This window comes from Macaca thibetana, chromosome 12 (assembly GCF_024542745.1).
Source record: "Macaca thibetana thibetana isolate TM-01 chromosome 12, ASM2454274v1, whole genome shotgun sequence".
In the NCBI taxonomy this organism is placed as follows: Eukaryota; Metazoa; Chordata; class Mammalia; order Primates; family Cercopithecidae; genus Macaca; species Macaca thibetana.
This window is the reverse complement of record NC_065589.1, coordinates 118,386,929-118,410,959: the sequence shown is the minus strand read 5'-3', so window position 1 is coordinate 118,410,959 and position 24,031 is coordinate 118,386,929. Positions and strand designations below refer to the sequence as shown.

The window sequence follows — 24,031 nt, the reverse complement described above, 5'->3', positions numbered from 1 at the left end:
CGCCATGCAGGTGCTCAGAGGTACCTTCAGAATCAGTGTCAGCCACATGTCTGTGTGCCAGCCACTGAGCACCATGGGAGGGAGACTGTGGAATAAGTCACAAGTCACAACCTCAAGGTGTTCTCACTCACAGCCTGCCTGTAGAGGTGGGTGCCTGTGCATGGGAACGGCATGAAATGTGGGGGGCTTAACAGATAGCTTTAGCCTAGGAAGGGGCTGCTATGTGTGCCCGGGAGAGGAGAAGTGGGGCTAGGCTGAGGCATCCCTGGTTCAGGGCAGGTCCTGTGGGCTCCGGCCTGTGACTGCAGCAGGATGACACTCACATCCTGCCATGGGATGTGCGGGTTGTGAAGAGAAGGCTCTGGGACATCACCTCTGTGTGGCTCCTGGGGGCGGACCTGGGCTGAAGGATACAAGTTCTGGAAGGCTGAGTGCGGCTCAGCAGAACGTAGGGTGTCTACAGGCTGGGAGAATAGCTGAGGTGCCTCCTGTCCTGACTCCTCGGTCCTCCCCAGACACTCCAGGCAGAGCAGGTTCCCAGAGTCTGCAGGATGCCAGCCAGGGTTTGAGGTCACAGTAGCCTGTGATCAGATGCCGGTGGCCCTAGGTGGCTTTCTTAGGTCCCAGGAATGCCAGCCTCCCTGGCACCAGGGTTACCCTGTGGGGTGTGCCAACCACAGCTGAGTCCCCCTGTGAAAGCCAGTGATCACATGGGGATTTCAAGCTACATGGTGAGGCCACACTGCAGGCCCAGTCTGGCCAAGGTGACCCAGATCCCACTGGCCAGGTGAGCCTCCCCTGAGAGGCCTGGAGTGAGGTGTTGTCACGGCCACATGCACACCACTGTCTGGGGCTGCCATGGAGGCAGCTGGGCCTGAAGGTGGCAGGTGGGGCCTGGGTCACACATGGAGGAACTGGGACTTGCGTCTCCACAGTGCAGCTGCCACGGTTCGGGGAAGGTAGACTCCACCTCCCTCTTCCCACCGCGTGCATCACCAAGGGAATCAGGAGCCCAGGTGTAGCCCAGGGTGGCCTCTTCCTCTCTCAGGCCCTGGGCTCTGTAGGGATGTCCAGGGGTCTCTGCAGGGGCGCCTGGACTATATCCTCACGGCAGCCCCCATGAAGTAAGCATCTGCTGTGTGCCCCACAGGTGGGTATGGAAAAATGGCACCAACCACTGCACTTGACCACGAGCACACTGCGTCGACAGGGGAGTCACTCTCCACGCTGTGCGGCCAGTGAGAGGCAAGCAGGAGGCTCTCCAGCGGGCCTCACTCCCGGGCTGGGACTCCCTCATCCAGGCGCTGCCTGCCCCATCAGCACCGCTGTCCAGGACTGCCTGTTCCCTTGGTGTGACCAGACAGGAAACTGGGAGAGGCCACTGTCCTACCCCAGAACAGGTTCTGTCAGAGGCAGTGGAGAGACAGGCCAGCCCCACAACAGGTTCAACTCAAGGGTACGGAGCAACCCTTGCTCTTCCCCTGTGCCAGGGAAGGCTGCAGTGCCAGGCCTGGAAGAGGGGGATCGGAGCCACAGAGCCATCCCCCGGAGACAGATACAAATGCTACCGAGATGCAGCGGGGTGGGGCAGGACACTGCACCTGGCACTGCCTGTCCCCTCGAGGGCGCTGGCTCACTAATCCTTCCCGCTTAGCTGTGTGGCCTCAGCCAGAATGCTGCTCCTCTCTGGTGCCTCACCAGGGTAGTGTGAAAAGACCAGGGCTGGGCACCTGGTAGGGGCTTTATATACGTTAACTCCCTTTCCTTCCCTCCTCAGCAACAAGCCAACTTGGAATATAGAGTGTCTGCTGGCTGGGGAACCCAGGGCACACAATACCTGAGACAACAGGCCCATTGGCCAACGTAGCCATCAGTGACTGTCTAGACAGTTCCTCCAGGAAGCCTCCCGTGATGTCTTTTTTGCATAGGGCCAGTAAGATCACAGCCGTGCTCTTATGTGGCATCTCCCCAGGGTAGGGCTGACTGTGTGCCAGCCATCGGCAGGGCACATGCACATATTTCCTTTATGAATTCAAATAAAACATTCACAACGCAGGCACTTCATGCCCATCTTGCAGATGGGAACACCCTCAGATAGGCCAGGTCCCTTGGCCAAGGGTGCTCAGATAGCAGGTGGTAGAACCATCACCAACCCAGAGGGGGCTGGGCTGGAGCCCCTGCCTGTGCCCTGGCAGGGAAGTGGGTGTTCCTGATGACGCTGGTTGGTGGCGAGCAGGGCTCAGGGTGTGGGCAGGATCAGGGAGGCCAGGAGAGCTTTCTCCCAATTGTTTCAGCTCCTTCTCTGTCTCCGGTCCCCATCCCACCCCTACCTGGTCATCACACACAATCCCACCCTGCTCTGGTTGGGAGCTGGAACCCCCCACCCCACTGTGCTGTGATGACCGCTAAGGATCCAGGGGCACACATGTTCCCAGAGGTGGTCATTTTGACAGACCAAACACAGCCCGAGGAACGGGCCAGAACAGGCAGAACTGCCAGCATCACACAACATGTGGGGCCTGAGGGCGCTTCCCAGCAGCCCTGAAACACGCCAGCATTGCCAAACCACACAGCAGGTCCTTCAGGGTCCAGCGCCCCTCTTTCTTGGACAATTGCCCCCATCCCAGGCTGCAGCTGAGGGTCTCATCATGCTGGGTGTTGCCAGCGCTGGTGAACAGACGACCGAGCCGTGGAGACTTCACCAGGAAAGGCGACTACTGGTGAAGTCCGAGCCACCGCTTCAGGCCGACCCCAGCAGCAACCTCCCTTTCTTCTTCCATTTCCACACTGCTGTACTGCAGGCACTAAGCCTTGGTGTGAGCCGTGGCCAACCAGGCCTTGAATTCTGACAGCTGGGCAGAGACTCAAAGAGACAACCTTTTGGATGGGAGGAGGAGCCAACTGCATGAGCTCAATTTAAAAGATGGCCACAGTCTCCTACATCACAGATACACATGGGCACACCCTCACACACTCCCATGGCACAATCAACCAGCGGCACAGCCAGGCCTTCTGCAGGACTCTCAGCTCAGGACACTGCTCCTATGCATTGCCTTCTCCCCTCAGTCCAGCTCTGAGCTCATCTGAGCCACCAGTTGTTCCTTCTTATATTTGTTCACACTCCCAACAGGGCTGTGCCTAATGACCTGCAGGGAGCTCAGAGCCCAGGGGGAAAGAGGCAGCCCCATGAAATCAGGTACTTACCGGGCAGTATGATAAGGGCTCCGGCAGAGGAGTGATTCTCTAACTCTGCCCGGAAGTGTGCAGGAAGGCTTCTCAGAGAAGATGAGATTAGGGCTGGGTCTTGAGGGATGAACAGGAGTTCACGAGGTAGTGCATTACCAACAAAGGAAGCAGCATGTGCAAAGAAAGGCTGGAGCACAAAGCTGTGTGGTGTGTGTGTGTGTGTGTGTGTGTGTGTGTGTGTGTGTGTATGAAAGTTATGCCTGAGGGACAGGGCACAGCCCACAGAGTGCTTTGGGCTGGGTCTATATTGAACCCACTTCCTTTCTGCTGCTCTGGGCAGGGGACACGTGACCTGAGCCCAGCTGATCAACGTATCCCATATCGCTAGTACTGTGATCAGTTCAGAGACGGGCATGTGCCCAAGACAGCAGCTTTGGCTAGAGTCTTTGGTTCTCTGTCTGCAAGGGTTGCTGAGCTGGTAGGGTGCAAGCCTGGGGCTGCTGGAGGCCATCAGAGGAGAGCCCAAGAAGGAAGATGACACAGAGAACAACAGAGCTGAGACATGAAGAGCCAGTGTCTTAATTTGAGCCCCTCTGCCTAAAGCTAGCATCCTTGGCCTTCTCAGTTATGTAAGCTAAGACATTTGTTTGTTTGTTTGTTTGAATCACTTGGAGTTAAGTTTTTATGTCTCAGGGAACTGCCAAGGCCTGTCAAGGCAGGCTTTGACCCACACAGCCTCCCACTGCCCAGAATGATCCCGGGCCTGGCACCCTGCAAGGCAGACCCCAGCCATAGCTGCTCGGACCTGTCCATCCACCCACCCGCAGAACAGGAAAGGGTCCCTGGACATCCTGCCCACAGTGGCCGAGGCTGGAGGGTGCAGCTGGGCATGTCCTTCTGTGTCTGGGCATGAGGCACAGCAGCGGACACTGGGTAAGTAGAACAACCAATCAAAGCCCCTCCTCCTTGTGTGTGTGTGTGTGTGTGTGTGTGTGTGTGTGTGTGTGCTGTGCACGTGTTAGTGACCAGCGGCAGCAGCAACAAAGAGCAGGAGCCCGGCCTCGCGGCTGACTCTGCCGCAGTGGAGGACGCCTGTGCTTCTTCCCGATGCTGGTTCTGGCCTGCTGGCCATGATGGGGTCCTTGCCCCAGGAGGCTGCGGGCAGAGCCAGGAAAGGCCTCTCCTTAGCAGGATCCTTCCTCTTCCCTCTCTCCTTCCTTCCCTAGTGGGAGATCCCTGGCAAAGCCCTTGGATGGGACTTCAGGACCAGGTCCAAGGGTCAGCATGGTGGCGAGGGGAAGTAAGGAAGAATGGAAGTAAGGAAGAGGAGAAAAGGGAGAATGGACAAAGTAGACTGAGGTGTCACTGGACGGCTGCTGTGTTAACCCTGTGGATGCTGCCACAGGGACGCTGCTGCTGCTGACAAAGTCGTCAGCATTTGCAAAACACCTACTATGTGCAATACATCCAGCAAGCCTGCAAGGCAGATTTCATTATCTCCATTTTACAGACCAGGAAACTGAGACTCAAGGAAGTCATGTGACTTGCCCACGGCTGCAGAGCTAGAGGTGGCAGAGCCGGAGTAGAGGCCAGCCTCTCTGCCTCTGTGAAGTCGGATCGGGCACGCTGACATCTCTAATGGTCCACCCAGATGCAGGCTGGTGCTGGCTCCGCCCTTGCTGTCTCAGTTCTCGAGAAGGTTGGCTTGGTGGTCCCCTGGCAGGCATAACTTCAGCTGGTCGCCAAGGTGACTCTGGGGCAGTGCAGGCTGAGGGGGCCACCCCCACTGGTAAGCAGAACCTGGACCCTGAAGTCACAGATCTCGGTCTGAATCACGGCTTTGGTGCGGTTGCAGCTATGTGCCCTGAGCCTCAGGATCCCTTGCCTGCAGGTGGGGCAGCTCTGAGGTAGGATGAGCCAAGCATGGAAAGCATGCAGTGTAGCACCAGGCACTTAGTAGGTGCTCAATTAGTGCTCACCCCTGTCATCTAGCAGATGAGCAAATGGAAGCAGCTCAGAGAGTGGGGTAGACCCAGCCCACACCTTTCAGCATCAAATCCTAGGACCCTTCCCCATCTGCTGCCGTGAGATTTTTGGTGGGAGAGAAAAGAAGAGGTCAAGGTAATGAGCACCCTGCACAGCCACGTGTCACTCAGCATGCAGCTGGCTGGGCCTAAGTGAGCATGCCAGACCCTTAGAGTGGGTGCTCCTCTGGGAGCGAGAATGACGGGGGATGTGTACCTGGAGGGTGTGTAGCTTCTGCCTGAGAAACGAGTAAGACTTTGAGGGCTGGGGAGAAGGGAGGGCGTCTGGCCTGAGCACTGCCTAAGCCAAGGTGCGGGGGCAAGAACCGGCGTGTTCCTCAAGGTGTGAGAGAAAGCGAAGGAAGTGCAGGGATTGAGGCCCCCACGCCCCAGCCTTGGTGCCTGTTTGGAGAAGCTGAACAATGTGGAGCTGAGGGCTGCTGACTCACCCAGACTCAGCACCAGTCATCAGGGTGGGCTGTCCCACTAGGGGGTCGGAGCCAGAGGAGGAGCCCACCCTCGGCATGCCAGAGATGGCTCTGCTCTGAGATCTGTGCTGGTCATTGGGGCCAGACACAGGCAGGAACAGGTCCTTCGTGTCCCATTTAACAGATAGCACTGCTGAGTCCCAAAGCACCAGTGGCATGGCCATGGTGAGGCCAGCGGCAGCAGCAGGTGGGAACACAGGGACCCAGGTGCCCCCAGACTGGTCCAAGGGCTGTTGCTGATGAAAAGAAAAGGAGGTCCAGTCACTTGGGGGTATGAGCCTACAAACCTCACCACGTGCCTGCTTCTCGGGGTGATTTATGACCTCAGTGGCAGCAGGTGAAGGGCCACAATCCCATGTGGCGACGGCCTGCCTCTTCCCTCTGTGTCCTGTACGCCACTCTCTGGTCCTTGGCACAGGCCATGCTTGCCCCTCACAGCTTTGCCCCTTGATGTCTGCACCTCCAGTCATGCCCTTTCCCTCTTCATCCCTTAACCCAGTTAACCCCTGTTCTCCTCCCAGAGGTGCCAGCTCAGGGACCTCTCACCCAAGGCGCTCCCTAGCCCCAGGTCAAGGTCAGGATCCTCCTGCGGTGCTTCTGCGTTTGGTGGCTCCTTCCCCTGACCTGAGCACGTCCATCTCAGCTGATGACCAGATGTCCTCAGCTGCGAGCTCACGTGCGCCCTGTCTCCTGTATCCGTTTCTGTTCACTTGCTGGCCCTGTACCTGGCCCTGCACATGCCAGGGACATAGAGCATGCTCAAATACATGTCTGTTGAATGAATGAATGAAGGAAGGAAGGAAGGAAGGAAGGAATGAATGAATGAATGAACAAAGCAGGTAGTGTGTCCAGAGAAGAGCACAGACACTACTGCGGAAGACGTGGGTCCCAGCTCAGCTCAGCTCACTCCTGCCTGGGAGCGTGCATGTGCCCTCACTGAACGGTTATAATAGTGATCTTACAAATCTGTCTGAGGAGCAGAGGGAAGGCATGTGGGGGGCTCATGAGATCTCCCAGAGATATGTTCATGTTGTGCCCCCGGAACCTGTGAACGAGAACTTACTGGGGAAAGGGACTGGGCAGATGTGGTTAAGGCAAGGATTTGGAGATGAGGAGATTATGGGCCACATGGGTGGGTCCTACATGCCATCATGGGGTCTTTTTAAGACAGCAGAGTAAGATCGGAGACACAGACGATGAGATGGCCATGCAACAGGGAGACAGAGACTACACGGACATGGCCAGGAGCCGAGGAATGCTGGCAGCACCAGAAGCTGGGAGAGGCAAGGGTGGAGTCTCCGCTGGGGGCCTCTGAGGGCACACGGCCTGGTGACACCTCGATCTTGGTCCAGTGATACTGATTTTGGACTTCTGACCTCCAAAACTGAGAGAACACATTCTATCGCTTGAAGCCACTGAGTTTGTGGTACTGTGTTTACAGCAGCCCCAGGAAATGAACTTGTCATGGAAAACGTGTTGCATTGGCCTAAAGGGAGGTGGCAGACATCACCGTCATTGTTGCCATCATTCTTCTGAGAGTAAACTCTTAGCAGGGCTCCTGTGTTATTTGCTAGGAATAACCCAAGTTCCAGGAGATGCTCCCTTTGAGGCAGGCTGGCAGGGAAGGGGAACTCCCATGTTGGGGTGGAGGAAGGTGTCTGAGCCCTGCGTTCCTACTCCCATGTGCACAGGGCTCTGGAGCAGGCTTTCCCACCCACTGCCTGGATTTCATGGTCACTGACTCCCCATAGCCAGAATCCACCCAGCACACAGCCCCAGCACGCCATTTCCTCCTGCCTTGGAACCACTGGCTTGCGTATACCAGCCCTGCCTTTGGACCAGGATGCCTACCACCCACCAGGATCACAGGGCCATGGGTGGGGTCCACGGAGCTCCAGAGTGGAGAAGCTGGGATCTTTTTGCTGTTGCTGAGCTGCTCAGGACCAGGTGCCCACTTTCTCAGAAATGCTGGGCAGGCATCCTCAGGGCCCACTGACCTGCTGGAAAGGAAGCTGGAGTCCCCAGAGCTCGCCTTGCCTCTCTTCCTCCCCAAACTGGAACTTCTTACTGCCAGGACAGGGCGTGCATGTGTCTGCTCTCCCAGGGCCTCCCTGTAGAGCAAGGCCAGCTCCTGCCAGCCTCGGCTCTACCGACAAATAGAAAGAGAGCTCCAGAACGCTCCTCTGGATGGAATTCAATCTCCTCCCCAGGGTTTTCGTTTGTTGGTTTGGGTTTTGTTGTTTTGTTTCGTAGGTGAAACTGTACATTGGCAAGCTTGCTTACCGTTTCCCATACATTTGTTTAAAAAGTTCTAGAAATCAAGTGCTTTCCAAAAAGTACTAAGGGGATTTGCATTTTTTAAGAGCCATGCAGCAAATTCTTTTGGAAAACAATGGAAAACTGTCCCTTCCTCAAACTGAAGCGCAGCCTATGTCTTTTGTCAATCTACACTCTCCTGCGTGTCTGGTGGCAGTCTGTCCTCATGGGGACGCTCTGCGCACGGGAGCTGAGGCCACAGTGATCAGACGTTCATTGCTGATACGTGTCTGGGTCCACACATCACTCTCCCCGATCAGCCGATGTTTACTGAGCATGGGCCTCTGATGGCACTGATGGTGGGGAGCTGGGGGTCTGAGGCAGACTTGGCCAGGGCCCTGCATGCACCCAGGTAGTGAGGGAGCAGGTGGTTGCAAACCTGACTGACAAGTGTTGTGCCCCACATTCCCAAGGTCTACTCTGAATCCACAAGTGCAGAGATCTCAGCAGACCACGTGAGTGCCCATGAAGCCATGGTGATGGTAAGACAGGCTGCTGCTGCTTGGCAGGCACTCCCAAGACCAGCCACGAGCTCAGGAAATCACGGGCCCTCAATCCCATAGTTCACATTGGTGCTTTGGCCAAATCACCATGCCAGGACCTCTGGGGTCACAGAGAGAATGGACACTGACTGCAGGCTTCTAACAGCACACAGGGTGCTGGGGCAGGGAGAGCGGTGGGAGGAGAAGAATTCACCCACTCTGCTGGTGCAATCTGAGAGGGCTTCCTGCAGGAGGTGGCATCTGAACAATGCCCAGACTCTTACAAGAGAATGGAATGGAGGTGGTGAGTAGTATAGGCCTGGTGTTCTGAGAGGGAGAAGAGCTGAACAAGGGCATGCTGTACTGGGGAACAGCCACCATAGTCCAGAGGCTGAAGGCCTGACCAGACATCTGGGTGTGAGGAGAACATGTAGGGAAAAACCGTAGTAGAAATGTCGGTAACCTACCTGAGCTACTTTACAATGGGAACTTCTCTTCACCCAAACCTGCCATCAAGGGAGTGAAGAGACCAGGCACAAACTGGGAGAGGATATTCACGGCACATATTGCTAACCACAGAAGGAGTAACCTTAGTGTGCAAAATACTTATTCAAATATGGGAAAAAGACGACCTCATAGAATAATGGGCAAAATAGCCAAACAGGCATTTCCCAGGAAGGAAACATTAGTGGCCAATAAACATGTGAACGAACACTCAAGTTTCACTAGTAATAAGGGAAACAGAAAATTAGAATCACAGAAAAAACTCATCTTGGCAAAAATTAAAATGTAGAGGCTATCACCTCCAAAGGGATGGGACAAGGATATCACAAAGATACGGGGCGAGGCCAGCTCCAAACTCTGCTGGTGGGAGTGAGTGTTGGCAAAACCAGCGGGCGAAGTCTGGCAATGTCTAGGAGGGTGAGAACATGAATCCCCTGTGACTCAGCATTTCCGTTCCCAGACATGCATTTACTTTAAATAACCCCACACTTGGGGCCCAGAGGATGGCATAAAAGTGTTTCTGCAGTCATGTTCAAATTAGCAAAAACAGACACATCCCAAATGCCAGTCAACACAGGCTGCCTCAGAGCAGCCCAAACAAATGAATGAAGAGCCCCACACATTAGCGGGAGAATCTTCAGAACAACGCCGAGTGTGAAAGCAAGTTCCCGAAGAATACCTCTGCAATGATTCCATGTATATAAAGCACGACAAGGCAAAACAAATTAATATATTATTAGGGGAGTCAGACACAAGGTCAAACTGTCATAGATGTGAGGGGTGATAAACTCCGAATCCCAAAGAATGGTGGGGTGGGGAGGAACTGAGGCAGGAGAATGGGGAGCACATGGGACCTCAAATGTGCTGGCATGTCCCCAGTACTTAGAGTGAGCAGGGGATACAGTAAGGGTGTATATGTCATAATTACTCAGATATCTTAAACATGCTTTTGTTGTTCTTTTTCTTTTCTTTTCTGAGATGGAGCTTTGCTCTTGTTGTCCAGGCTGCAGTGCAATGGCATCATCTCAGCTCACTGCAACTTCCGCCTCCTGGGTTTAAGTGGTTCTTCTGCCTCAGCCTCCCCAGTAGCTGGGATTACAGGTGCCCACCACCATGCCCGGCTAATTTTTGTATTTGTAGTAGAGACGGGGTTTTGCCATGTTGGCCAGGCTGGTCTCGAACTCCCGATCTCAGGTGATCCCCCTGCCTCAGCCTCCCAAAGTGCTGGGATTATAGGCGTGAGCCACCACACCCAGCCACTTTTGTTGTTCTTTTGCGTGTTTTCAATAATTAATAAGACCAATTTGTTTTTTTAAAAGGATGGCTGGGTAGAAGTAGGCTCCGGTTTAAGTTGGCTGAGTGGATAGGGATTCTGGGAGCAGGACGGCTGCAGGGCTGGTGCTGGTGGGGAACTCAGGGCTGGTGGTGGTGGTGAACGTGTGTGACTGCTGGAAAGCATCTGGGACTCAGTCGTCTACATGATCACTCCATGGGTCCTCTTGGCCACAACATCTATCTGTTGTCCAGGCTCCCTCCAGGCCATCTGCAACAGACACCATCCCATACATTCGACCTGCACTCACCCCATTCCCATTACAGACCCGGACACCATACCAGACCTGGCCAGCTTTCAGCTGTCACTCCCTATGCAGAGCCGTAATAAAGAAATCACTGTTTTCAGTTGACAAAGAGCAGATTTCTTACTAAGTAAACACTGACGTTTTGGTAGGGAAATTAAGTTATAAAATTGTGCCTACAAAGGAGGTAATACAGATGGACTTGGTTACAATCTAGCCACATGGTCCACAACAGTTGATTCATTCACTCACCCTTTATCAGCTTTCCCCGGGGAGCAGAATAAGAAGGTTATCAGCTTTTGCAAACAGAAAACTCAAAAAGCATAAAAGATAAGAGGGGATTATCAGGGAGACGTTTTTTCCTAGCAAAGTGAAGACTTTGGAGCAGGGTGGGGAGGGGAGGAGTGAGGTGCGGGGCCTGGAGGAAGCCTTGGGTTTGCTCCTTCTGTCCAGTGGAACCAGGAATGTGTCTGGGTCCGGGGAGGAGGCCCTGGGGGAGTCGGTCCTGCTTAGGCCCTCTCCAGGTGAACTGTGCCACTGACCTCCGAGTACACGGGGCCTTTGTCTGGAACAGAAGCCACCCTTGGCTGAGCACTGCTGAACCGAATCTTCCAGAAAGTCAAGGGTTTAAAGCCATGGGTGGGAAGAAGGAAATAGGAGAGTAAGATGTGCAGTCTTGGGAGTGGGGGTTGGGGGGGAGGCCTTCGTTAGTGGGAGAGATTTCATTATTTTTTGCTAGAGGCCTGGCTTTTAGCGATGAGAAAGGGCCTGGGTGGCCGGCGGGCTGGATAGAAACTCCTCCACAGTGAGATTCTTAAACTCTGGCCCAGCCTGCCAAAGTGGTGTGTGGAATTTCCTTTCCCGGATGCCTGTCAAAACTAGCTGGTGAATCCTGAGCAGCTCAGATATATTCTTCTTAGAGGCGGGTATGCTGCTGATTTTTACCAAGCCTTGATGAGAATGTGGTTTGAGAAGATTCCCCTCTTTTGCGGCACTGGTGTCTGCCTGGAAGTGGAGGCCCCTCACTGGAACAGGGCAACCCTAAGAAGGTGGTGGGGCCCTTGGTGGGTGGGGCTGGGGAAAGGCTGGGAGGTGGGGGGAGTTTCATGCCTCCCTGCTGATAAATGCTTTCTGTTCCTGTATTCCTGGTGCTCTGGGCTCCTCCCCATACCCCACTTCCAGCATACCACCCTGTCATTTTGCCCAATTTCTGCCCTCTCCCCAACCAGATCATGGGGTCTATGTGGGCAGCAAGACTGTGCCTCCTGGAGGTGGAAGAGGCATGAAGTTTGAGAAATTAGTGGGTGCAGTGCACACTATTCAGGTGATGGATACTCTAAAAGTCCTGACTTCACTACAAAACTTATGCATGTCACAAAATTGGACTTGCATCCCACATTTATACAAATAAAAATTCTATTAAAAAAGACTGTGCATCCTTGGGTCCACATGCCCAGTGCCTGGCATGAGGCTGGCACACATGGTCCCTGGGTGAGTGTCCTCGGAGGAACGAGTACTAAGAACATACCCCACTGAGTTAAGCAACTCTGAACTCTTGCTACTTTGTTTGGGCAGCACAGGCCAAGTGTACATTTCAGAGGTGCAGCCCTGGAAGGAGAGGATTGAGGGATGGGGTTCCTGACATGTCCAGCACACTTCTTGATGGGCACCAGACATGCCATCAATGCTGCAGTGCTGGCTGCAGTGAGAGAGGCTTGAGGGCAGCAGTAATTTCTGACCTTTTCAAGCAGTGCCCCAGGGGCAGGGCACTGCTCACATTTTCCCTCAACACATCTTGACTCGGGCTGGCAGGAGTGGCCTCAAGTGACAGCACTTGGAATACAATAAATCCAGCAACAATGAGTTACACTGGATAAATGAATGCATCTGGCAGTGGCATCAGCTTCCACTGAGCGGACGATCTAAACATGCGCAGTCTAAGAGGACTCCCCGCCTCAAAGGCCAATCCACCCCACCAATGCCTAAAACTTTACTATTAGTGAGTAACTCCTTTGGGTTGATTACTGTTCTGTTTCCATGTCTGCAGACAGAAGCAACACACTGCAGCCCTGAGAAGCGTGGCGAGACTCTCCTTCCTCTCTGAGGACAATCACGGCACAGGGAAGAGCTCTGGCTTGGTGGGATCTCACAAGCTGAGCAGTCTTGGGGAGTTCTTAAATTCTGAGAACGCCCAGTTCTCTCCTCTATGAATCGAGGAGAAAATCCCCCACCTTACAGGGTGTTGGGAGGACTGAATAGGACACCACTGGCCCAGCACCCCGCAGGGTGTCTGCAGTGAAACGTGGCTTTCCTTCTAATGTCATCAGGGCAGTGATGACAGCAGGGGATTGTCCGCCACTTGGTATGTCCCAGGTGTGGTTCTACATGCTTGACAGACACCCATCACAACCATTTCACACAGGGAGCCACTATGTCCCCATTTTAGAGATGGGGCCACTGAGGCTTGTGGGGCTAAGTAAGCCCAAGGATGTAAAGAGTATAAGCAGCTTAGGCAAGTTGTGAGCCCAGGCCTCGACCCTGTTCTGTCTACATCCTGGGGGTATGGAGGGGAAATGTCCGACAGTGGGGGCCCTGAGGGACAGGAGAGGAACGGAAAACGTCATCCCGATCTGCCGCAGCCCCTCCCCGACTGCACGCCCGCCTCGGCCAGCACATTAAGATTTGCTCCACTCCCCGGCCCCTCCTGCTCTTGGCTGACCACCACGGCTCTCTCCAAAGCCCAGAGCCAGGCAGCTCCTCTTCTGTGAGGGATTGGCGTTCAGCAAAGATCAAAGACCAGGCCATCTTATCAGACACGCTCCTCGTTAAACTTTTACAGGCCAGATTCCATTATAAATGAGTGTCTGTCCCACGCAGCCCAGCGAGTGCATTCTTGGCTTTGGGGATCTGAAGCTCTCAGAGCTGGGGAAGATTTTAGCAAGGGGTGGGGGACCAAAATGCCCAGTAAGTAATCTATGCTACTTACCAGGAGTGTATCACTGGAAAGGCGGTCAGCCTTCCCAAGCCTCAGTTTCCCCAATTATGAAGTGGGAGTGAGAGCACTGCCTTCCTTGCAGGGAGGGTGACATGACATGAGCCGGGGGCTGGGCACAGACTCCTGCTACTGCTTCTCTGCTGGTCTGACCCGAGCATCCCACAGCCCAGAGAGGGGAAGGGGCCTGCCTGATGGGGTCTCAGGGCCGTTTACATCACAGTGAGCCAAGGCTCCACATCTAGTCAGTCTACCCTCAGGCAGCTGTGGAAGGAGGGTTTGCTGCCCGACACATCGCCTGGACCCAGGGTTTCCGGGCTCCCTGTCTACCTGCTGTCCAGTTGCTCTGAAGAAGCGGTCACCAACAGCTGGTTTTAAGGAAGAGCTCCCTGGAGATGGAGAGGTAGTGTGGACCCATGTGGAAAGGAGGGACAAGTTGCCGGGGGAGTGACGCTGGGCCCACCCAGCATCTCATCCCAGGGGGCAGGTGACATGCCCTTCGGAAGTCTCCTCCTTCCTCTAGGCTCTGAAAAGAAAGAAGCATGTTTGCAGAGGGAGGAGAAGGTTCTTCCCAAAAAACAAACAAAGCCAATCCTCTAGGAACCGTGAACCTCGGGTGCTGTGCCAAGAATCAAGAAGAAAATATCTTTCTGCTCAACCCACCCGCCTCAGTGAATGACTGAGGACAGAGTCATAAGGGCCCAGGATGACACTGGTGAGTCACAGGCTGAGCAGGCTGCTGTGTTCATTAATCTCATGGCGAATGGTGCAGTCTTTATGGGACACTGACCTTGGAAAAAGCAATCTTCAAATCCCCCCAGACTGGAAAGTTCATGAGTTCAACCCTGTAGCAGCAAAGAAACTACTCTCTTAACTGAAGCACACCGACACCGGGCTAAACATCCCCATTAACAAGCAGTCTCGGGGACCAAGTGGGGCTGCAGACACTCTTAATGCTGTCTCTGGAGGCCCTGGGTAATGCGCATTGTGCGTGACCAAGCGTGTGGATGAAAGGGAGGTGAGGCCCCCATGCCCACCAGCTGGCATTCACTCTCTTGCCCTAACATACCTGGGCCTGGGTTGATAGCTACAACCCTGAGCCATCTGTGCCAGCAAGAGCCCTCTCGTCTCTCCTCTGGGAAGGGTGGCCTTGGGCCGTGACTGCCAATGCAATGCAAACCAACTACAGCTCAGGATCAAGAGATCTGCCGGAAGCCATCAGCAGTGGTCAGGTTGGGGGTGGAGTCACGGATGTCAGAGGTCAGAGGGTGCCATGCAGGAGGAGAAAGGAAGGCTGAGATACTGCAGCTGTTCCCACCCCATACACTCACTGCCTTTTGCAAGCTGAGAATATGAATAAGTTTAGGTCAACATGGAGGGACTTGTCTGTGAACGGGTTATCATGAGGAACCAGGGGATTTTTAACAATCCGTGTTTTGGCGGTGAGGCGCTGTCAGTGATGAGTCCAGAAAGCCAACAAGCAGCTCTGGGCCTGCTTTCCCGAAGGTCAAGCAAGCAGGGGGGCCTGCAGCGGTCCCCAAACGCTGGCCTGTGGGTGCCTGTAAATAAGCAGATTTCCGGGTTTCACCCTAGTCTGAAAGTTAACAAGAACTCCTGGGGCCAGGGCCTGAGAATGGGCATCTTTAAGACGCACCCTGTTTGTTCAGATCTGCAGCCAGGTTTGGGAACTGCTGCATGGGGCAGTTTCTATACGCCCTTCTGGGCAGAAAGCAGCTGAAATTGGTCCTTTGAAGCCCCAGGGCAGGGCAGGGCAGGGCAGGGCAGGGTTGGAAAGGTCCTCAAAAGCAACATAGGGAGCTGAAGGTCCACCCCAGCCTCCCGAACTGGGAGCATGGACTTCTACATTCCCTTCCAGGACACAAGTTAATGTTGGCCCAGGGCAGGCCAGACTCATGTTTGTGTGACCACACACACCGAGGAAATGGGGAGCACCAGCTGGGGGACTCTTCCTCGTCACACCTCAGCCTTGCTCCCCATGACACCCTGGCAAGCCTATTTCTGGGAGGCAGGGGGCCCAGAGGGCGTCTGAAGAGTTTCTCTTTCCTGTTAGCATCACAAGATTGGAGAGCCTGCTGGGGGTGTCTGTCTCTATTCACAGCCGGCCTTCTCTTCTCGCCCTTGTGTGGACTCTTGGAGACTCAGGGATGTCCCCATGGAGTCTCAAGAGAACCTTGCTTGACCAGCAATCACACCCCTGCCCCATGTGTCTCCCCATCCCTCGTGGTTTGCGCAGCCCAAAGACACTGCAGCAGGAGTCCACGGGTGGTGACTTTCCTCCCTCGGAACCACGCGAGCATCAGTAAGCCATGCAAGTCTGCTGTGAGTTTGAACCTTAAGTGACCGGGAAGGGTGCTCTGCAGAGGAGTGGACTTGGGTGTCTATGAGGAGACCACCGAGCCACGCCAACCTCCATGCCCTGCCTTCCCCACGTGCAGCTGCCTGTTTACAGCCAGGTGGTCAGCCCTGGTCCTGCTCCCCTCTCCCCAGGGCCACTGTAGCAGCTCTGGCAGGTCCTCTCATCACAGCTCCCGCCCTTCTCCTGTCCATTCCCTAACTGCTCCTGTAGTTGCCTGAAAATAAATCTGACCACTCCCTGCTGCTCCTGGTTGCCAAAAGGAGGAAGTCCAAATTCCTCAACGGGGGGAAAGAAGGATCCCCTCCCCACGCCGCACCACAGCACTCTTTCAGCCCATCGCCCACCTTCCACGCTGCAGCCCCTGGACAGTCCACTCTCCCAGGGACATGCTGTGGCCGGCCTTTGCCACCCAGTCTCCCAGCAGGCCACGGCCCCCTTCTCTTTTTTTTTTTTTTTTTTTTTTGAGATGGAGTCTGGCTCTGTCGCCCAGGCTGGAGTGCAGTGGCCGGATCTCAGCTCACTGCAAGCTCCGCCTCCCGGGTTTACGCCATTCTCCTGCCTCAGCCTCCCGAGTAGCTGGGACTACAGGCGCCCGCCACCTCGCCCAACTAGTTTTTTTGTATTTTTTAGTAGAGACGGGGTTTCACCGTGTTCACCAGGATGGTCTCGATCTCCTGACCTCGTGATCCACCCGTCTCGGCCTCCCAAAGTGCTGGGATTACAGGCTTGAGCCACCGCGCCCGGCCTTCCCCTTCTCAAATCAGCAAGTGAGGATAACAACAATGATCATGACTGTTGCTCATATCCATTGCATGTTTCCAAAGTGTTCTAGATGCTTTACTCGCATTACCCTGTTTCCTTCTCAAAATAACTCAGTTGGCTGGTTTCTGTGGGTTGTCTCAGCGGATCTGGCCCTTCTACACATGAGAGAGCTGAGGATAGTTAATTCATGTTAACCACAGCTAGGGGGTTCAGCAATGGGTCCCAGGGCGGGTAGCCTGTCAGGCTGAGAACTGACAATGGCAGGCTCTTGGGTGATAACCAAGGTACTCCTGAGGGGCAGAGGTCAGGGCAGAATGAGAGAGTGCAGGGAACACCTCTCTGGAGCCTGCACACACCGGGTGCACCCTCCCTGGAGCTATCGGGATCCTGAGAGGGAACGGGGAGGGGGTCTGCGTGCTTGAACGGTGGAAAGCAGGAGGTGCAGGGCTGAGTGGTGGGCACACCCATGAAATGGTCACCAGCTCAGGGCAGCAGGCAGAGGCTCAGGCTCAGCCGACACAGAAATGAGATGACACCGCACCTCATTTGCTGTGCAAACATCTGTGTAATTAGACACATTTGGTGTTGGCAGGGAGAAGCGGGCTACAACACGGGCTTGATGGATCGGGATGCTCCACCAGGCTCCAACCACATTCATCACGGAAGCCAGAGCCACGGGGCCATTTTCCTCACAGGCTTTGTCCTGGTTCCCACCCGGGGCCCTGGGGGCGGAGGAGGTGAGGGCTTGGGCTTGCCGGAGCCCAGGGCCAGCCCTGAGGGTCTTGCTGTGTCCCCCACCCGGCCTGGCCAGAATCAACTGTCCTGAGGATAGTGTGGAGCTGCTGGAAGCCCACCCCGGCAGGACCAGGTAGGGATGGAGGGCTCTGGGAACACCATGCTGCTGCCCATCACTGGGGCTTAACCAGACTAGCCCCTCCTTGGCTGGGGAGGAGATCTGCATCCCAGAGCCTCATCTCCTTGCCCTCACAGAAGTAACTATCTTGCAGGGATGTCACATAAAAGTCACTGTGCCTCTCTGAGCCTCAATGTCTGCATCTGCAAGATGAAGCTTAATCCCCATCTCATAGAGCAATCAGGAAGATTCACCAGTATAATACACCAGGGCCCAGGGCCATGCCTGGCCTGCTGCAGACCCATGCAAATTATAAATATGCTTTACTGTATTCTACTGGTTGATGCCAGACTCCACAATGGGGCTCAGTGATCCCAAATAACCTGAATAACGCCCCCCAAGAACATCCACACCCTAATCCCTGGCATTTGTAAGTGTTTCCTTCTACGGCAAATGGGACTTTGGAGACGAGACTACTTTAAAGATCTTGAAATGGGAGCCACAAGTTGATTATCCCAATAGGCCCGAAAGGCAATGGCAGGTGTCCTTAGAAGAGAGAAGCAGGGGAGGAAACTCCCACAGACCAGGAAGAAGGCGAGGTGAGGACAGAGCAAGGGGGAAAAGGTGATGTGCGTGAGGATGGGGCTGTAAGCCAAGGAATGCAGGCAACCTCCAGAATCTAGAAATGCCAGAGTCTCTCCTGGAGCCTCCAGAAGGAACCAGCCCTGCCAACTCCTTGATTTTAAGCACCATTAGACTTATTTCAGACTTGCGACCTCCAGAACGATATGAGGATAAGTTTACATTGTTTTAAGCCATGAAATTGGTGGTAATTAGTTACAGCAGCCTTAGGAATCTCTTCAGGAATCCAACCAGTGAAAGAGCTGAGTAGGCCAGGAGGGACAAGGCTGTCCCTGCAGGCCTCTGGCTGGGCCACACCTCCCTGCTGCATGCCAGCATCCACGGCCCCCTTTTCCAGGTGCTCTGCTCACACCCAACCCTCACTGCCCAGGGAAGGAAGCAGGCCCTACCCAGAGCTGGAGCATGGCAAAGCCTGGTGAAGACCCAGGCCCCTTCCCGGCTGAGGGCTCCCACCTGCACAGGGAAGGACAGCGCTGAGGGTCCCCCTTCTCAGCGGGGGCTCTGCCTGCAGCCAGGGCTCTCAAGCCGGAGCCTGCAGCTGCATTACCTGCAAAGCATGGCATACATAGACACAGGCCCCTTCCCCCGAGTCTCTGACTCAGTGGGACTGGGCTATGGCTTGAGGATCTGCATTACCCACAACAGACTCGCAGGGGACACTGCTGCTGCTTGGCTAGGGGTTCTAGGAGCGACTGGACTCGGGGCAGTGCCCTAACGAAGAGCTGAGGTGCTGTCAAGAAGGGCTCAGCTGGACACGCCCGAGGGACCCGTGGTCCATACTTATGCTCCCACAAGAAAGGCCAGCACGCAGTGGAGGGCCTGAGCTCAGGGGGCTGGAACTTGATTTCTAACTTCCAAAGTGGGTGAGCCATAGGGTTAGTCATCTACCCACTCTGTGCTGCTTTGGCTCCTTCATTTGTAAAATGGAAAAACACAAAATGACTCTCTTTTGGGTTGCTGAGAAGATTAAATGGCATGAACACATAAAAGCGTTTATAGCAGGGCCTGTTCACAAGGTCAGTTATGATGAGGAATGGTGGTCATCAGTGTTGGGGTCTTCCTGCACTTCGGGTGGTGCCTCTACACGCTTCAGGTGGGTAGGGACAGGTGAGTCAGGACATTCACCTGCAGGGGGAAGCAGTCCAGCATGGACTCTCTCTGCACGAAGCTCTCAGCATTGCCCGGGTCTCCTGACCAACATCCTGTGCAGGAAGCACTTTGAGGCAGGCCTGCTCTGCCCGGGATCCGTGTCACCGAACCAGCCAAACATGACTCGTGAGCAAGAATCAGCAACAGCAACCCCCTCCCAAATAGGGACCGAGCTCCCTGGGTGCTCCTACGAGTCTCAGACGCCACCGACCGAGCAATTTTTGGGTGGCCCAACTAGTTCCAAACACAGGCACCTTCCAGAGGCTTCTCCGGCTGTGGTCTCAGTCACCTGCAGGTGGAGGCGCCCTGGAGGTGAGCAGAGGGTGGAAATCACCCCAACACCCACCGGGCAGACACAAGGCTGCTGTGGCGGATCCTAGTCAAGTGAGAACCAGGTATGTGCACTGAAATAAAACAAAAAGCTCCCAACATGTCAACAGGACACAGAGGACAACTGGAAAGGACTCCCAATGGCCAAATCTGGGACAATTGGAACAACATAATAAATAGTGATAATCATAGAGTATAAATAACCATGCATCCATCTGCATAACAATAGACAATCTAATATATAAAGAAATGTGGGAGGCGGGACAGCTTTTCCTTACCGGAGAATTCCAACCACTAAATGTGGCCAAAATGATAGAAACAGAAAATCGCCATTTGGCAAACACTAGTAATGACTGTTTCTGGCAAGAAGCATCGATGGATTTGCTAAGTGAGTGGATGGAAATATGATAAGAAACAGGATATTTCCATATCCTCTAAGGATTACCCCACAAGATACTTCTTAATTACGAACGGGACAACTTTAAAGCGGAGAAGCCAGCAGACAGCCTCATAACCAAGTGATCAACGTTTCCAGCAATGAGAAGCCTGAAGATCACAGTCCTCCTGACAGGACGCCTGCAAAGGACACATATCACTTTTACAGTATTATTCCCAAAATGCATGATCCGAATGTCATCATGAAACAGCATCGATCAGGCAAACCCAAATCCAGAGACATCTTATATAGTAACTGGCCTGCACTCTTTAAAACTGCCAAGGTCATGAAAGACAAAAGAGACCAAGGAACCGTCCCAGACAGGAGATAATGAAGGAGTCTCGACAACCAAGTGCCACATGGGATCCACGACTGGGTCTCGAACTGGGTAAAAAGACACTAGCGGGCAACTGAGCAAATGTGGATAAGCTCTGCCGGTGAGTTAACTGCATTCTGTCCGTCTCGGGTTACGTAAGATGCCAACATTTGAGGAGCTGCATGAAGTGTATACAAGAAAGCCTTTATGGTTTTTGGAACTGTTTTTGTACGACCTTCATTATTTCAAAGTAAAACAATTTTTAAAAAGAAAGGAAAAGTCCCAGGTTTGCTCCGTCTTGGGGAGGCAGTGGGTGTCCTGAAACAGGACTCTGCTCAGGCACAATGCTGTGAGCACAGTGAGGGCCCAGCGAGTGTTGACTGACTTCACTGGGATGGGAGATGGTAGAGGCAGGAGGATGTGCCTTCACAGGTGGCGGGCGGGGAGAGGCTCTCTCTCCACTCAGCGAGTACTGGTTGTACACCTATTCATGTCAGCTGTTGAGACACAGAGCTGGGAGGAGAGTTCAGAGCCGGCTGGGAGGCAGGTACAAAAATGGATGGTGATCCTGTGGATCCAGGGCAGCAGCCCCCACTCAGTGTGAAGGATCACAGTGCCCCTGAGGAGGTGACTCCTTAGTTGAGGCTTGGAGGTGGCCTGATAGGGGGAGGTTCCAGGCACATTGGGCAGGCAACCAGCCCCAGGCACAGACACACGGGACAGAACCACAGAAGCAGCTTGGCATGAACAGGTGAGGGGGCCGGAGGGTGTGGGCATGAAGATGCTGGGTTGAGAGGGGTCTTGGGGCTGGCTGACCTTCGCAAGAGCTATCCTGGAGGCAGGTATGGGGAGCAGCGGAGAGTTCGGGCGTAGGGAGAAGGAGGGGCCCTATTTCCTGGAAGGATAGCCAGGGACCAAGATTTTGAGTGCTAAAGGCCAAGAAAATGACACTAGCCAATGGGCTTAGAGGCCCCAGATGGGTATGACGGGGACAGGGCTAGGCAGGTGGAGACCACACGGTGACCCCACCCCTTCTACCTGGGGACCTCAAAGCTAGGAATAGGAGGGGCCCCAAAGCATCACTTGGAGCTTGTCCTTTTAAGTACGGTGACTATACAATTTACTAGTCAAAGGGGGAGACTTGACGAAGTGAAAAAGGGTGCTCTGAATTATTATGCTGGAACAACATATACCTAAGATCACTTTACTTATACAGGATCTTAGACCTAGAGAGGATTCCCACTTCGTGGATGAAAAAAGAGCTCCAAACCATGTATAGATACACCAAGGAAGCCCAGAGCCTTAGAAATGGTGATGTGGGCTGGGGGTGGCTGGTGTTTATATGCTGCCCACCCACACGCTCACACAGGGTCCCAGGCCATGATGGCAAAGGTGATCGCCCGCTCAGGACAACGTAGATCAGGAACCCCCAAAAGAAAGACAGAGGCAGGAGATGTGGCTGAGGTTGTGGCCTCAGCCATGGCAGATGACTGCACGCCAGGAGCAGCAGGCAGAGGGCAGGACTTACCCATGCACACCGTGGACAGAATGAGGCTCGTAATGGTACCTTCCTTCCTGGTGTCGCATGTCAATCGGTAGGGGCGCATGGAAGGGTGGCAAGAGATGCTGCGGCACTGCAGAGGGGGAGAAAGAAACAAGACTTCAAAAACTTTTCCCCTCCCTCAAAAAGCTACTTTCAAAGGGCTTTAAAGCTCAATGAATTTCATAGCAAGAGCAGCCAGGACAAGGGGCTCCGTGGTGCCTGCGCGATCACACACCCACGAAGGGGGATGAATAAATAATCAAAGTCCGCCCGAGAATCCTACATCTTCCACATAAAAGATCCCCAACTGCGCTCTTGACAAAGACAAGCAGCTAAGCACTCTTTGAACTCGGGGAGATTACAGGCAGGGCCACGAAACTGGGCTCAGCCCGCAAATCAGGGCTGACAGAGCGACAGGCTCCAACTCCGCCGGCTTCTGCCCATGCCGGCCCCGGCTGCGTGTGGCTCCAGCAGCACCAGGTTACGGCATCCGGATGTTGCAGTGCACACAGGCTGGAGGTATTTACCTACAGTCATTTGTGAAGGCAGGGCCCACAGATGGTGCCGCCAGCCTCACGAAGGCCAAATCCCACCCAGCTTCTGTCCTGTTTTGCTGGCAGTATAAAGCGGACATCTATGTGGATCTGTTAGTTCTCCAGCTCTTAATATTAATTCTTGACCCCTAAACGCTGTCGGGTGCCCCCAGGATCGAAAACACCAGCACGTGTGTGTCAGTTTCCAGAGCTGAGTCAGCCTCCTGTCTGAACTTGGCCTGCCCTCAACAAATCATCACGATAATTGTAGGATGCTCTTTGTTTATTAAAAAAAAAATTCCTGGGTACCCTGGAGGCAAACATAATTATAGGCTTTAGGAAAATACAGATTTTAACAAAGTAGTTATACTGGGAAAAGGTGGGGATTTCTTAGTCGACTCTCCTTCAATCTGAAGGCCACAGGCCAGTGGGAAGCAGGGTTAAGTTTGGATTTCTAATATTTTAAAGAAATGTGGATGGGTTTGTGATAGGTATGTACAGGTCAGCTGACTGCTAGGCTAAGAAATGCAGACAAAGTTTTAGGAGAGACGGGGTTTCATCATGTTGGCCAGGTTGGTCTCGAACTCCTGACCTCAGGTGATCCATATGCCTCGGCCTGCCAAAGTGCTGGGATTACAGGCAAAGAGCGAAACTTCATCTCAAAAAAACAAAAAAGAAATAAACAAACAAAAAACGCAGAAAAATAATGATACTAACTGTTTCTGTGCAAACAGATTCTGGTACAATACCATAAATACTATGAATTCCATTTTTTTTTTCTTGTAGTAAAGACACCTAAAATTTACCATTTAAACCTTTTCTTTTCTTTTTTTTGAGACGGAGTTTTGCTGTCTCCCAGGCGGAGTGCGGTGGCGTGATCTCGGCTCACTGCCAGCTCCGCCTCCCGGGTTCACGCCATTCTCTTGCCTCAGCCTCCCGAGTAGATGGGACTACAGGCGCCCGCCACCATGCCCAGCTAATTTTTTGTGTGTTTTTTTTTTAGTAGAGACGGGGTTTCACCATGTTAGCCAGGATGGTCTTGATCTCCTGAGCTCGTGATCTGCCCACCTTGGCCTCCCAAAGTGCTGGGATTACAAGGCATGAGCCACCACTCCCGGCCCATTTAAACCATTTTTTTACACGCACTGTTGAGTGGCATTAAGCACCTTCACATTGTTGTGCAATCATCACCACCATCCATCTCCACAACTGAAACTCTGCACCCACGAAACACTAACTCCCATTCCTCTCCCCGAGTCCCTGTGCATCCACCATTCTTCCTCCTGCCTCTATGAATTTCCCATGCGAGCTATGTCATGCAAGAAGGATCACACAGTATTTGTCCTTTTGAGACTGGTTTATTTCACTTCACATAATGTCCTCAAGGTTCATCCATGTTACAGCCTGTGCCAGAATCTCCTTCCTTTTTAAGGCTGAATAATAATCTATTGTACTGGATAGACCACATTTTTTTGTCCACCCATCTGTCAATGGATGCTTGGGTTGAACACAATGGATTCT

At 53.7% G+C, this 24,031-nt stretch overlaps 1 protein-coding gene across 1 annotated transcript in view; it reads right to left on the bottom strand.

The window, feature by feature from the left end:
* GLI2 (GLI family zinc finger 2) overlaps window positions 1-24,031 on the bottom strand; it is a 260,479-nt gene that overhangs the window by 46,243 nt on the left and 190,205 nt on the right. Inside the window, exon 3 of the mRNA XM_050750440.1 lies at window positions 21,963-22,068. Coding sequence (XP_050606397.1) covers window positions 21,963-22,068 — 106 coding nt within the window. The remainder of the gene's footprint in view (window positions 1-21,962; window positions 22,069-24,031) is intronic.